Source organism: Atta cephalotes (genome assembly GCF_000143395.1).
Source record: "Atta cephalotes unplaced genomic scaffold scaffold00017, whole genome shotgun sequence".
Taxonomy (NCBI): domain Eukaryota; kingdom Metazoa; phylum Arthropoda; class Insecta; order Hymenoptera; family Formicidae; genus Atta; species Atta cephalotes.
Window position 1 is genome coordinate 5,397,524 of NW_012130081.1, and position 15,060 is coordinate 5,412,583.

Genomic DNA, 15,060 nt, shown 5'->3' on the forward strand with positions numbered 1-15,060 from the left:
CGTCGTGCGTGCGTGCGTGCGTGCGTGCGTGCGTGCGTGCGTGCGTGCGTGCGTGCGTGTGTGTGTGTGTGTGTGTGTGTGTGTGTGTGTGTGTGTATGTGTGTGTATAGAGCTGATTTGTAATCTATTGCTTATAATGTTCAATATGGAAAGAATTACTGGCACAGTTTCTGGCACAGCAATCGCGTTATGGTCCATAGATGAGAAGAACCAGTTGGGCGCGGAAGAGTGCCCCGTTACATTCCATACTCATTACAAACTTCGTAAAGAAATTTAAAATTCAAATTTGATCTGGTTGGCTACCGGTTGATTTTTCAGGTCGTACGCATGTCGATGGCCAATGGAATTGATTGAACATTGCATCAGAAATTCCTAGCACAATCGATTGACAGACATTAAACCAGTTACTGACAAGTTCGAAGGCTAGAATATCGAACCACTAGTTCTTTCCGATTTAGGACAGGAAACGCAACACGATTGCTAGATACGCTTTTATGGACACTGCTGTCCTAAATCGATATGCTTTTTGAGTGATTCTCTAGATACCGTGGGAACATTTTGTTTCATTGGCATATTGATCTGGAAAAATACTATGACCTCCAAAAGTCGGTGACCTTAATATGTAGACATTTACATATAAACTGATAATACACTTGAAAAGGGGGTAATTCTTTATAAAAAAGTAATTAAAAAATATAGATTAAACTTTTCCTCAGATAAGACTTTATTAAGAAAAACTATGAAAATTAAGAAATTAATAATATTCTAACTATTCTCTAATATTCTTTATAATTGTAAAATTATAATTAACAATTGTTCTAATATAAAACAAATATTATTTATTGTTGTGAAAATGAAATTGAGAGAAAATTGGGAGAACCGATAAATTTGAATATAAGTTTTCTTTTTTATAAAATATCTTTTTTATAATATATAATTGATATAATTGATTTTAATCAGAAGAAATTATACCAATTCTATCTCTTACATATGCAATATGTTATTTAACATATTTTGTTGATACTTTAATATTTTAAAAAAAAGTTAATCAAGTAAATTTTTTCAATAATAATCACTTAATAAATTTGTGTGTAAGAGCGAGAGTTATTAGCGAGAGTATATGTAATCTGTTTAATTGAAATATCCATTTTCAATCTGCTTTTCACTGAACGAAATCATACATCGCATCTACAACATTGTATTCCCGCGTAAAGGATAGTGATTTTACCGCGATGGGCGTGCCTGTGGTTTAACGATCACTGTTGTCGTTGTATGTACAGGAGAAACTTTGGTTTTACTTTTTAAGGCTGCTCTTCTGTTGGGAGTGAAGGATTGACGAAAGGATTCTGAGTGCTACCCAATGACCGAGAAAGAATGAATGAGCATTGACGTAAGATCGGGAATGAGAACTGTGTTGTTGTTGCACTTGCTTTTCATTGAATCCCTTCTTATGATGAGAGAATTTGTTGACCGAATTCAAGACAAGAGTGCTCCTTCTTTATTCCATAGTGATTATGTACATAAATTAATAGAGAGACTCGTGCGGTCTTTAGTAATGGTAGAGAATGGACGTAAAATGTACAATGTATAATAAATGCATTTTTTTTCACTTCCTCTCTTCCACTTTATAATCTCATTTTATTGAACATGTAAATGATAAAGGAAAGTAATGATTGTAATGTGTAATGTTAAAAGATAAAAAAATCTATGTTAGAAAGTCTTGCAAATTTATAATCGGATGATGTTTATCTTTTCCATAATATTAGGTCTTTACTATAAAAATATGTGGAACGCGTTTCTTATCTCAGTTCTAAGTCACATGTCTTTAACTTATTTAAGGATAAAAAAAGTAGAAAGAGAAAGAGAGAGAGAGAGAGAGAGAGAGAGAGAGAGAACGCACTTTCTATAGAAAACGTCTAATATAATACTTTCTAAATAAAAAAGTCTAATTCCTGTTAAATATGATGCTGTCTTTCCAAGATGTAAATAAACATTTTATATCTTACATATATTTTTAATTATTATTTTTAATTATTTAATTATTTCCGCAAATTGGAACTTTTAATTAATATGAAAGTATGCGTTCTCGCATTAATAGTCTTACAGTCTTCTAGATCTAGTTCTATATAGATCATTGGTTTTACTTTCTCGGAATTTAAACCTACGCCGCACATATACGCTTACTGAATGTGAAGATTTTCTTGATTGTCGCATTGTACTGCTTTATACTTCCGGTAAGAAGAAACGAAATGAAAATGACAAGAAGCGTTATCCATTAGCCCATTGGTGAGAGTTGCAGGGTCACACTAGAAAGTGGTGTCCACATATGCTGCAATGAAGGTCGGATCCGGGATGTTTGAACCTGATCTATACCAGTTTTCTTTCATTCATATCGATCATGTCTCGTATCTGCTCCTTAAACGCCGAATGGCTCACATAGAAGGATTTTATGTCCGAAAAGAGAGTATTGCAGACTCTTTTCCTTGAATTGCAATGATAGTTCATCGCTAAAAAACTAATTGAGTATCGCTAGTTATATTACCATTTGCTTACACGAGTTTATTCGAGTCTCGTGTAGCGGTATGTACTAATTTTACAAATGAAGTTTTCAGTAGTAAGAGTATAAGATTTAATCAGACGTAAAGATTATGTTATTCGTATATCATTTACTATCATTTTTCTTTTTTCTTTATTGGAAAATACAATGCAATAGACTGTTACATAAGCTTATTTAACATAACTTATACTATTTGCAGAAATTAAAAATAATAAAATAATGCATTATGACAAGACAGGCAATTAAATTTTTCAATATCTTCATAATTCATATACATTTTATGCTCAATTGAAATAATATCCGTAGTTTAAATAAATAGGTATGTGTAACTATCATTTCTTATTAAATTTCATTGTTTTGGTATTGAAGATAATAATGAATAATAATGAACCAAAGCAATGTTAATATAAATCAGGATAGATCAGATTTACCGAAGTCAATTAGAATTAAAGCTGGAGTTTAAGAGATTGTTGAAAGAACTTTCTCTAGAGTTTATTTACATAAAATTTAACACATTCTTAAAATTCAGGTCTCATCCGTTCTCTAATTTTAAATATGTAAATATGTAAAATAATAAGGACAAACTAGAAACATACATTCGAGCAAACATAAGCCTACCTTTAAAAATTAATAATTTATCGTTTTTTACACAATATGTGCATGAATTAAATATTTACATTATTCAAAGTAATTATCATACATATATATATGTTTCATAAAATTAAAAAAATTTACTAAAGTGTTAAAAACAAATATTATTGAGAAAATACTAAATTATTTGTGATTTTATATTATTATATATATTTATATTAAAATATTTCTTATATGAAATGCGAATAATGTTAAACTTATATATTAATTTACAAAATTCAATTCAATGGAATTAAAGATTAAAAATTAAGTAACAAATAAAGTTAAAAAAATAAGGTTAATAAAGTTAATAAACTGTACACATGCTTATGTATAAAAATAGAAATATTTTATATTCCATGCCATTTTATATTCCAATAATTTTTTACATAATCATAACGTTGAAGTAATTTATTAGTAATGTGATATTGCATAATTATGTAGTCTATTTTTACATTCTATTATATATTATATTCGCATTTGGTCGAAATTCTTAATACTCTACATCCAATACAGTCAATTAAAAATTGTATATCCTGTAATGCAATGTAAAGTTATTCCGGTATACTTAAGAAGATCGTTGTTGAAAGAAAGCGATTTTACTAGCGCTCAAGGCCTTGCCCCTTATAATACCTATATGCCCAGCCTCTATTTGTTTTGTTATAGGTAGGTCGCAGGTCGTAATAGATGGCTTAGTCGAATCTCTGTCATAAGTATACTTCGTCTATTGGATGAACATGTATTCATGCATGCCAAATAGAAAAAAAAAGAAGTCGGTGGGGCAGTCGGTGATGGAGATTCACACCTAAAGGAGGGGCCACCAGATATAAGCTAACGGATTGTCTCATGGACCACACGAAATTTGACTCCACACAACGAAGTTTATTTTCTGTGAATTCTAACTTCGTAGATCCATTAGTATCTACGAATTTTTTATATTTCCTATAAACGCGCTGTGCTGCAATCAGGTGCTTTTATCACACGCCTCGTGGAATTCGCAACAAGTCATGAAACTACTGAAGCAATTCATAATTTTGATAACTGCGATCGTTTTTACCACTGGTCAGAGTATCGACGAGTGCCTGAAGCAAGACAGCATATCCTGCGTGCAGAAGACTCTATATAGGACCGCCAAAGAATTCTTTGCCAAGGATAAATTAGAACTTATAAACGGAGTCAGTCTCGTGAAGAATAATGTCAATGCCAGATCTATCAAGGAACTTACTTATGATCAAGAGATGGAGGCCGCTAATAATATCGTGGAAAGACAAAATTCTCTCGAAAACTTCATTAGCGATGAAGCTGGGCAATTTTTGACCGGTCGCAATCTTAGGGTACTTAAAAAATTACTAAAACTTATAAATTTACATTGTTGTTTATCGATATTAAACAATGATAAAATGATACATAGGAATCACTCGGGAAATATGAAATGCATCTTAATGTCACTTTAATGATTTATAAATTAATGTAAACTTTTTTATCTCTCTTAGCATCTTATATTCAGAAATACAATGTGATTGAACACAAACCACCAATTTTTTTCAGATCAATCTTGCATCTGCTTTTGAGAAAATCCAAGAATCGGCTCGTGCCTTCAGTGAATCTGCTCCACCAGAAATTCGTCAAGCTGTCAACGAGGTTGTTGAAGGTAGCATTAGAATTAATAAATTATTTCTAATAATTTTCATATTAATTTTATTTCTATTTGTATAAAATTAAATTGACATTACGTGTCTTACAATCATTTAAAAGAATAATTTAATTTGATTGATCTTAAATTAATAAATCTTTTCTAAAATTCTAGCGCGAGGCAAGAAAAAAGGATTTCTAAAAGGACTCTTACCCCTTCTGGTCGCCGCAAAAATAAAGTTTGGTATTTTGGGAGTTCTCTTATACTTTGTCACCGGATTCTTAGCGAAAAAGGCGATCCAAGCGTCCATCATTTCTCTCCTCATCTCTGCTTTCGTCGGTATAAAAACATTCTGGTCAGGCAAAAACTACCATCACGATGTCACTCCTTACAATGGTGGCTGGAGTGGTGGATTTTCAAGTCCTGTCAGCAGTGGATGGTCAAATCCCGTTAACAGTGGATGGTCCAATTCCGTATCTGGTGGATGGAGCAATGGTGGTTCTTCCGGTTGGGAAGATTCTCATTACGCGCACAGCCAAGCATATGGATATCATCATTAATGATCGTTGATATTTTCTTCTTCTGTTTCTTTCTTTTATTATAATCAATGGCCAGAGGGAAGAGATGTCGGAATGGAAGCAGATGAGTTTTAAGCCTCACGTTGATTTTTATTCATATAATCATGACGATATTTATTTTTATTTATTTTATTAATTATCATTAAATAATAAATAGGCCATCTCTGGCCTTTCCGTGATGTACATTAAATATATAACAATACTTCGTCCGCATGTGCAAAATAGATCAATAAATAATCAAATTGTAAAGCTAGTCATAATATGTATGATTGGTGAAGATGTAACTTGTTAATTACGAAATACGATATCACGTATGTATTACGACTTGGCGATTTCTGCATAAGTTTTAGCGTGATCATAAACGTTTCTGTAATGATTCGTAATTCAATAGTTACATCTAGTCCAAATGCAACGTATTAAACTATAAACGCTACGAATTTGTAATATGTAATTCATTAATAGTATTTAAAAAATTTGAATGTATATTTATTTTTCCAAACATGCATTTTCATTTAAAAGAAATATTTTATTTTCTTTTAGATGAGATATTTCTGTAACATAATAGTGAAAGTGCTTCAGTCTTAAAATGATAATCAATTTTGATTCGTCAACTCCACTAATTTTAAGAAGCCCTTTTTGTAATTTTATTTTTTTAATGCTGAATACGAAAATCGTTCATAAGCCGGTAGAGAGAAGCTTCAAAAAAGAGAAATCATCGCGACAGCAGCGGCAACTTTCCAGTCTTCCAAGAAGGTCCGAAACATTCTTTTTTTTCTCACGAGCGAAACTGCGCCGCGGCCGCGTTGCATAAAGAGCACATTCGAAATCGTTAATACATCGCGAGTGTTCTGCTTCCTTGACGAGTCATCCGGCCACTCGAAACTGAGCCGATGAGATGGAAATGCCGGCTGACTCTCGGCATTCTCGGACGATTGTAGGGGAAAGTGCATGTCTCAGGTGCATCCGGGCAGAGTCAATTGTTTTCTCGGCCCATGATGGCCAGAGGTCGAGAAGAGGTCGCGGCACGTCCTAATCGGGTCGAGAGGATAGGCATACAACTAAATCTCTCGAAACGGATGTCCTTAAGTCCCACATAGAAGAAAAATAACTAGCTGGAAAGGAGGTTGAGGCAAAATAGCGTGTTTCTTTCTCGCACTACGCTAAAACCTCACTTGATGCAATAAAAAGAATTTTACTTCGACAATACATTATAGATATGTCCAGGTACGTACTCGTATAAAGTCATATTTTCTAGAATGATACGTTGGATTACGAAGATGTGGAGATTGAATTAGTATTTACATATACTGGAAAAATATGATTGTCATCGAAAAAGAAAAGAAAGCAATTAATAGTAATTTTTGGGAGTAAAGTAAAACCTGTGATTCTTTTAAACAGTGTATAGACGACTCCAATAGACATCGCGATAATAGCCCGTAAATAATTTTCTTTAAGCAAAAAGCATAATAGCTAAATAGAAAATATATTAGATTTGCAAGTGAATAAAATATGGTAAAAAACATATTATTTGTACGAAACATAGCATGAGATATAAGGATGGCACGAAGAGGAGGCAATGCAAAAAAAGCGATTGTCATGCATCATTACACTCCTCTGTAACACAACGACTACGACGACGGACTGCTGGAAGAACAACGAGAAAAAAGACGCGGAATTGCTTCGAGAGGAAGAGGAATTACTTTCGTTCATAATATAACCAAGTTGTATTAATACCAACGTTGTATTAATACCACTGAGATTGGAACAAGTATCTTTTTTTCTAACAATTTCAAGCTATTTATTCCTTTACATTTTTTGTATTTTATATTCAAGGTATGTATACTATGTATACCATGTACTTATATACTACTATACTTAAGCCTCTATATTATTTGTACGTTGTAATAAAAGATATTCTTTCAAATTTAAATTATTTAATTTATAGGATTCTTGCTTATTGTAATAATATAAACTTATTTTACTGTATATTCATACTTATATTTTTATATAATTAGTAATTTATTTGTTTCAGATAGTCACTTAGAATTTTACTCAATTATTTATTTAAAGTATCATACATCGCAAATATAGTAGTATATGTAATATTTTGAAAATAGAAAATATTATAATATTTCTTCTGTACCATGTAATGCGAAGTGATGTGGAATGAACAAACAAATTTTATGAAACTTAGCATTGTGGCCCGCGTTAAGCAAGCGGATGAATAAAATCGTTCTTTGAGCTCACAAAAGCGTAATTTCTCCGTGTTGATAGCGCCAAATGTTCATCGTCTTATTATTAGAGAGTCGTAAAGTTCCGTGTCGATCGCATCTTTACTCGCATCTAAATCCAGGTATGATTCTCACGTCACGATTAGTTTCGAGAGTTTCTCATGCGTCACTGGGTTACTAGATTTCTTAGTAATAGGTCGATTTGCTAGGTCATTATTAGGTGTGCATATCATCGTGTTGTCAATTGGCGAATGATCTTTTTATCATTTTGCGTAGCAATTCAAACACTTTTCTTCATTAACGATGGTGAGACATTTAGCAATTTAAAATTTTGAATCATTTATTCTTAGATATACTTTATTTATTTATAATATCAGAAATATATAATAAAGTCTATATTTTGTCAAATATTATTCATATATTCTACTTATTTATAAGTAAAATTCATTCAATCTTCCAAATTTGCGAGTCGAAATTCACATGCTTTATCTATTTTCCGATTTTTTATTATTATGTATTTAATTTGATAGATTCTCACGTAAGATACTCGTGAAAAGTACTTTTACTTGGCAGCTTAGACAGTCTGAAATCTCGATACATAGTATGTATAAGATATATTGGTGTTACGTCTAAATTCAATGGCCCAGGCATTTATGCATTAGCTAAGATGCTGGCTGATATATACAACTTGAACTTAACCGAGCGCCATGATTTCGAAACAATTGCTAGACGACCGTTACCTTTCCCATGACTTTCAACGATTTACAGCCAGGGTCACGTAGTCGTACAGAATGGATATATCTGCTATAACGCAATCTAATTGCTGCTCTCGTGCTTAATTGCTTTCGGCGGCTGACTAATTAGTATCGCAGAAGCGTTGCGATATTCGAGCCCGGTTTCTCTCATCACTTGTTCTCGATGCTTTCTTTGTGCTCGCCCAGCATTGATCTCTCTGTCTCCCCTGTAGCATGTTCTGAAGAACCTTTAATAAAGATTTCTCTTTTCAGTCAATTTCCCCGTTTTAATGCTATAAAGACGAAAATAAAGCGTGTTGATAAAAATGTGTTAAAATCATTCCATTATAAACAACAGTTTTCAGTGTTATAAGTATAATACCAGTATAATATTGATATAACAAGAGTATGAACACCGATTCATTTATTCATTTATTCATATATTACCAGATAAATGAATCGTTAATGAGGACGTCGATTATTTTTCGATCCAGTTAAGTATCAAGGATATAAGAGCATTTGCTTTTATTTAAAAGACATAGGCGAGATTTTCTGTTCAATATTTTGTTCGTTTTACTTGAAGCTTGTTTTAAAGAACCCGCCAGGTTACAGGCCGCGTCAGGTGTGTGATTTCGCTCAAGGCGACATTCGTTCTTGGGTACAGAGGGGATCTTGATCCCCGAGAGAAGTCGGGATCGAGAACATGGTTACTGTGAGAAAGAATAAGAAAAAGAGAAAGAAAGAAAGAGATAGAGGAGAGGGAAGCGGGGGGAGAGAGAGAGAGAGAGAGAGAGAGAGAGATATCAAAATGATTGCCCAACTCTCGACCCAGTTATAAATAGGTGAGCGACCTCGTTCCAGGAATGATATCTCATGTTTATCATCTGCCAATGAATTTTCGGAGATAAAACAATATCATCTGCAACAATTAAATGCTTTCTGTACGTTAAGAACGCTCGTATACGAGATGTGATTCTTTGTATAGTTTTATCTCTATCTATATCTATAGGTTCAGAGTGATCATTAAACCACAACTTCCGACTAAAATTAAGCGATCAGACGGCAAGATAATTCCTTATATTCACCATTGTATTTAGGAAAGCTGCGTAAAGGAACGAAAATAATTATAATTTACCGTAAGCGACTTAGTATCTAGATTCTTTGCGTTCTACATTATGCTACTTAGTACAATGAATTAATCAAGCCAAAGTTGTACGACATGAGTCATCAGTTGTCGCTAATGGACCTTGTAATCGCATCCGCCGACACTGAATCTTCATTCTTGAGAAGTACATGCGACGCATCGTAGACCTATCGAAACTACTGCCTATATGGCCTCGTTGAGTTGAAGTATCTGGAGCGGCCGAAGCACTTCTGGTTATTTGAATAAACGAGAAGAAATATTGAGTAACTCATTTTAAGAGCCTTAGAATTTCGTTCCATGAATTGCACACTGGCGACGATCATCGAAGAATCTCACAGTTGACCAGAATTTCTCGATTAGGCGTCTCGAATCAACGTCACTACGACGCATACGGCCGTACTTCTGCATGTGCAATGGTAATTTAAGTCGCACAACACTCTAGGTCATAATAATAGTAGGCGGGTGGTCGAGCGAAATGGTGCGGTAAATCACAGAGGATCTATATATACTTTTTCCATCGTCCAGGTTGCCTACAAGTTTCTTTCATTCTATATTTCCTTCATTGTATTTAGTTCCAATTGATCCTGGAGAGACTTTTCTTCTTCGTGGGTTAATGTGACTTAAAGTAGGTCCATGGCGTGAGATCATGGATATGTTAGCAAGAAAAGTATAGATGGAGAAATATGAAAAGGAGAAGGCTTATAGACTTCAGAAGAATGTAATTTAAGAATATATGTTATTTCAGAATACACGTCCTAGCTACAACATGCTGAGTATGTATCAAGATAATCGATATAGGCATCTGTACTAAATATTTTTTTCAATCTTTCTTTGATCGCATTTCTATCATTTTTCCTTTTTCTCGCGTCTCGCTTAGTTTTTACTTTGCCAAAATAAGCGGGATGACGAGAGGGAGATCGATGAAAGGGGAGGAAGTCAGTGTGGGGAGATCCTGTGGCACCCGATACACTCTACAGAGCAAGAGAGAGAGGGGTGGGGGGGGGGGGGGGAGGGTAACGAGAGAGGAGCAAGGCGAAAGGAGGGAGGCGAGAGAGCGTATGTCGCGAATGCGGACCCCCGGTGGCCTGCGAATCCACGAGGGTTCCCCTCGTGCGATACTTCGGTATAAAAGCAAAGCAACCTCTTTTAGATGTAACACACGAGGCAGCATCGGTGCATCCTGGCGTGCTTGATCGAACATCGCGCACGTTGGGCACGGAGGAGTCGAGAAACGGACTGCACGGTGACACACGCGACTTGACGACGCGTATAACGCGGTGAAGTCGTACTTCGGTGACCATGGCCAAGCATTTCGTGACGTTATTGTGGGTGTCGGCGGCGTTGACCGCGACCTTGGCATTGCCGACCAGCGACAAGGCCAGCGGAAGTGAGAACGATCTGGTGGCGAGCATATACACCGATTGTTTGAAGAAGGAGTCCATCAGCTGCATCAAGTACAAAGTATTCACATTTGTCGACAAGATGCTGGCCGACAAAGAAGACATTACACTATCTGAAGGCATTACTGTTGTAAAAACATCCAACGCCGAGGGCGAAGGTGCTCCAAGGTTGGTTGTTTGTCATTCTGTGTTTGTCAACCGAGATTACGCTTATGCCAATTTAAACATCGAACTTTGTTTCAATATTATATTTATATTCGCATTTTTGGTAGATCTATCGAATCCAGCGATTTGGATACATTATTGTTCGATCGTCTTGGAAGATTCCTGAAGACACATTCAGTCAAAGTTGACCTCAAGGGCAGCGATATTTTGGGAGCAATTGAATCTGCTGGACGCAGTTTCGAGGATTTTAGCGACAATGCTGTCGAGAGCCGTGGAAAAAAGAGTGAGTATAGCACGCCATGAAAATTACATCTTAATATTTACATACACTCGAACACACATACATACAAACGTAATATAACCCATAATACAAAATCAATTACAACAGTATCTAATTATCTATAATTATATAGCATTTTATTTAATTTGCTTATAATGATTGCTTATTCTTGCTAAATAAAAGATTGCTTTAAAAGCGAAACTAGCAATCGAATAATTCTGTGAGTCATCCCAAGTATAATTCTCAATGTCAATCTATTTATTATATGTTTGCATCTATTTATCATATATTTGTATCTATAAATATCAGAATTTTAATCAAAATTATAGAGCTTTTTTAATTACTCCACACAATACGAGAAAAAAGAAATTATTTATACAATTACTTTAAGGAATAATTTTGCAGTGAAAAATATTTATTTACATAATTATTTACAGTTTTTATATCATGTAATTTCGGAATTTTAGAGCTTTTCTATTATATATTTTCTGCATGTAAAAGTTTTTTTTATTATATTTGATGTAATATTTGATGTAATAAATATGTATTTTTTATTAATATATAATACAAAATATCTATCTAACGTTTCTTTGCTATTAATTTCCATTCTTTTAACAAAAATATTTTTTAAGTATAAATATGGAAATATATAATAGAAAAGAAAAAGAGATAAATTCTTCGCATAACGAAGAAGTAATCATAGTTCATCGGGACAACGTCAGCTGCGGTATAAGAGTTCTCTGCGTTCGTTGCTGCCGTGTGAACAGCGATGATGACGACGAGGAAGCTCATACCGGTCGCAGACGTTGACCCACTGAGAAACTGGTTCCGCTTCTCCTTGAACCTCTCAACGGAGGAGGAGAGCGTCGGTGATACCGAAAGATTGGGAGAGAGATAGATAAAGAGTGAGAGAGAATCCTGCCGCGCAAGATTTTTGACACACTTTCCATCCTAGTACTTTGCCTTGACCTTCGACTAGTCCGTTTTAAAAAACATTAACATCTCCGTGATCGGCGTGACATGATTTATAGAAGACTATTATTATCGGGCTTACAAACGATGCTCGAACAATTGACTTGTATGTACGTTCGTACCTCAGCATCTTATCTATTTATAAATTGCTATTATTGTTACACGATTATTAATTCCATATGAATATTAACGATAAATATCGTACGAATAAATATTAGCGTACGAATATTAACGATCAATTTTCCATACAAATTAATTGGGGATTATATCATTTACAAATTTTATTATCTTGATGCAGTTACATTATGACATTTCAATCAATATACATATTTTTTAAAGTTTGAAAATCATATTTTATTAATTTTATATTATCTCAGATTTTTAAATCTTTAATTATTACTACCTAAAAATTGATATTGTGTTTTAATAAAATTAACTTTTCTTATAATTGAAGATTTTTCTATCTTTATCATAAATTAAACCTAAATGCATGACCAAACTATAAATAAACATACAAAAACAATATGTATTTTGTACGTAAATATATCATTCCATCTTGATAGTACATCACATAATAGGGTAATTCGCATTATGGAATGAAAATTGTATATTCTTAAACTATACCTGCTATACAGCTGACGATGTACTCAAATTCTCGTTCTCCACAGAAGTGTGAAAAGAGAGTAATGATAACATCAAACCTCACAATCCATATTCACATTTCATAACTAGCAAGAAATATATACATGAATATATGAATTACACATACTAATCTTATTTTACACAAATAAAATGTCTGAACAGACTAATAAGTTACATTAATTTACAATACAATAATATACGATTATAAATTCTAAATAGACATATATAAAAATACGTTTTTTTTAAATCAAAGATATACGTTCTAGCGTTTAAAGTAAAGTATAACAGAAATAATAAGGACAAATACGATTTTAAAACATATTTATATGTTGATAAAATCAGAATAAGCAGTTATTTAAGAGTAATTTTTGAAGAAATACGTCCGAGATAAATATCTATCCCTTATTTTGATATAAACTAAAACATTTTAAATATTACAGAGAAGGCGCAAAAAATCTTAGGACCCCTGATGATGGCCATGGCCCTGAAAGCGGCCGCTTTATTACCACTGGCACTCGGAGCGATTGCCATGATTGCTGGCAAGGCTTTACTCGTGGGCAAGATCGCTCTCGTGATCTCAGCCATCATCGGACTGAAGAAACTTCTCGGTTCTCACCAGAAGCATGTGACTTACGAAGTAGTCTCGCATCCGCATCACAGCAGCAGCCATGTTAGCCATGATGACCATGGCGGTTACGGCGGTGGCGGCGGCGGCGGCGGCGGCGGTGACTTCGGCGGTGGTTACGGTACCAGTGGACACGGATGGGCCAGGAGTCTGCCACAAGACGCTCATGAAATTGCGTATCACGCCCACCAACCCCAACCACAAGCTTAAACGTACCATAGAAAGTTTCCGTCCCGCGCCGTTTCTTGCCGCTTCTCTTCCATTTTCTTCTGATGATTCTCTTCCCTTTCATTATACTCACGCCTGTTTCACTTGTTGCATTCCTCGTTATTTCTTTCCTTTTTTCTTTCTTACTTAAACTGTTACTATATGTAATCTATCTTCTACTTTCCAAGAAAATATGCCACTACCTACAATTTCCAATGTTATTTTCGATTCGAGATTTCGCTATTTTCAGTTTAAAATCTTCTCGAATTAATCCATCTATCCTTTTTTCATGCTTACATGATCTCTTATATTCTGATTCTTATCTTTTTTGACTTCTTCTTTTTTATTTTATCTTATATAACATGGCCGATTCCGCGGCCAGTCACCAGTACCTCTGGGAGATGCTCATTGTTTTATATACATAGCCTTACGTAAATTCGTTATTTATTCGTTGTATTTTATATAATTAATATTTATTTGATGTTCGACTGCGTGCTTCCATATGACACCTCCTGTTTTTGTAATAAAAAGAACAACAAATGAGATGCCTCCGTCCTTATCCCGAAGAAAAAAAATTTCATTGATAAGTTCATTTATAATTCGCCGGCCGAAGAAACCAGCACATCCTGCTGCGGCTTTCGTAAGAGTGACCGTGGTTCATGACCGAGTGCTTCTATTTATACATAATACTACACTTGCACTCGTAGTCATAAAGCGTAACGTAAGGCCGTGAAATACGGTCTATTGAACTCGTAGCATGGACGATCATAGACCGGATGCGCTGCTGTACCACATTTTCCATACATAAATAGATAAAGAAAATAGGATGAAGTTTATAAGTGCGGGCGAAAGTAGTCGAGGAATGTGCAACATAGACGGTCTATTGCAGGAATGCAATATCATATAATATATACAGGATCAAGTACGATTCATTTATAAATGTAAATTTACGATATATGCAGAAATATTTTGCAATTTCTATCTTTCTCTCTTTTTTGCATTTTTTGTTGTTGCCTATTTTTATTAGAATTATTAGCAAATTTCTGCAGAAATTCAAAGCAATTTTCTCGTTCAAAAAACTCAAAAGGGATTAATATTGAATACATCTTATTTTTTATTTAGCTATTTGTACACACACACGCACACAAACATACACGCACGCACGCGCGCACACACACACACACACACACACACACACACACACACACACACACACACACTAGTATATATATATATATATATATATATACTATATATATATA

The 15,060-nt window shown here is 34.3% G+C and overlaps 2 protein-coding genes across 2 annotated transcripts; both read left to right on the forward strand.

Moving 5' to 3' along the window:
• Positions 1–4,194: 4,194 nt before the first annotated feature.
• On the forward strand, positions 4,195–5,380 carry LOC105618592. Its single transcript, XM_012200122.1, has 3 exons — positions 4,195–4,521; positions 4,736–4,838; positions 4,995–5,380. Exons 1-3 carry the CDS (start codon positions 4,195–4,197, stop codon positions 5,378–5,380), a joined length of 816 nt encoding a protein of 271 aa, XP_012055512.1.
• A 5,426-nt stretch (positions 5,381–10,806) lies between these two features.
• LOC105618594 lies at positions 10,807–14,338 on the forward strand. The gene is made up of 3 exons (XM_012200124.1): positions 10,807–11,075; positions 11,180–11,355; positions 13,407–14,338. The coding sequence occupies exons 1-3, from the start codon at positions 10,807–10,809 to the stop codon at positions 13,799–13,801; spliced, it is 840 nt and encodes a 279-aa protein (XP_012055514.1). The 3' UTR covers positions 13,802–14,338.
• The last annotated feature ends 722 nt before the right edge of the window (positions 14,339–15,060 follow it).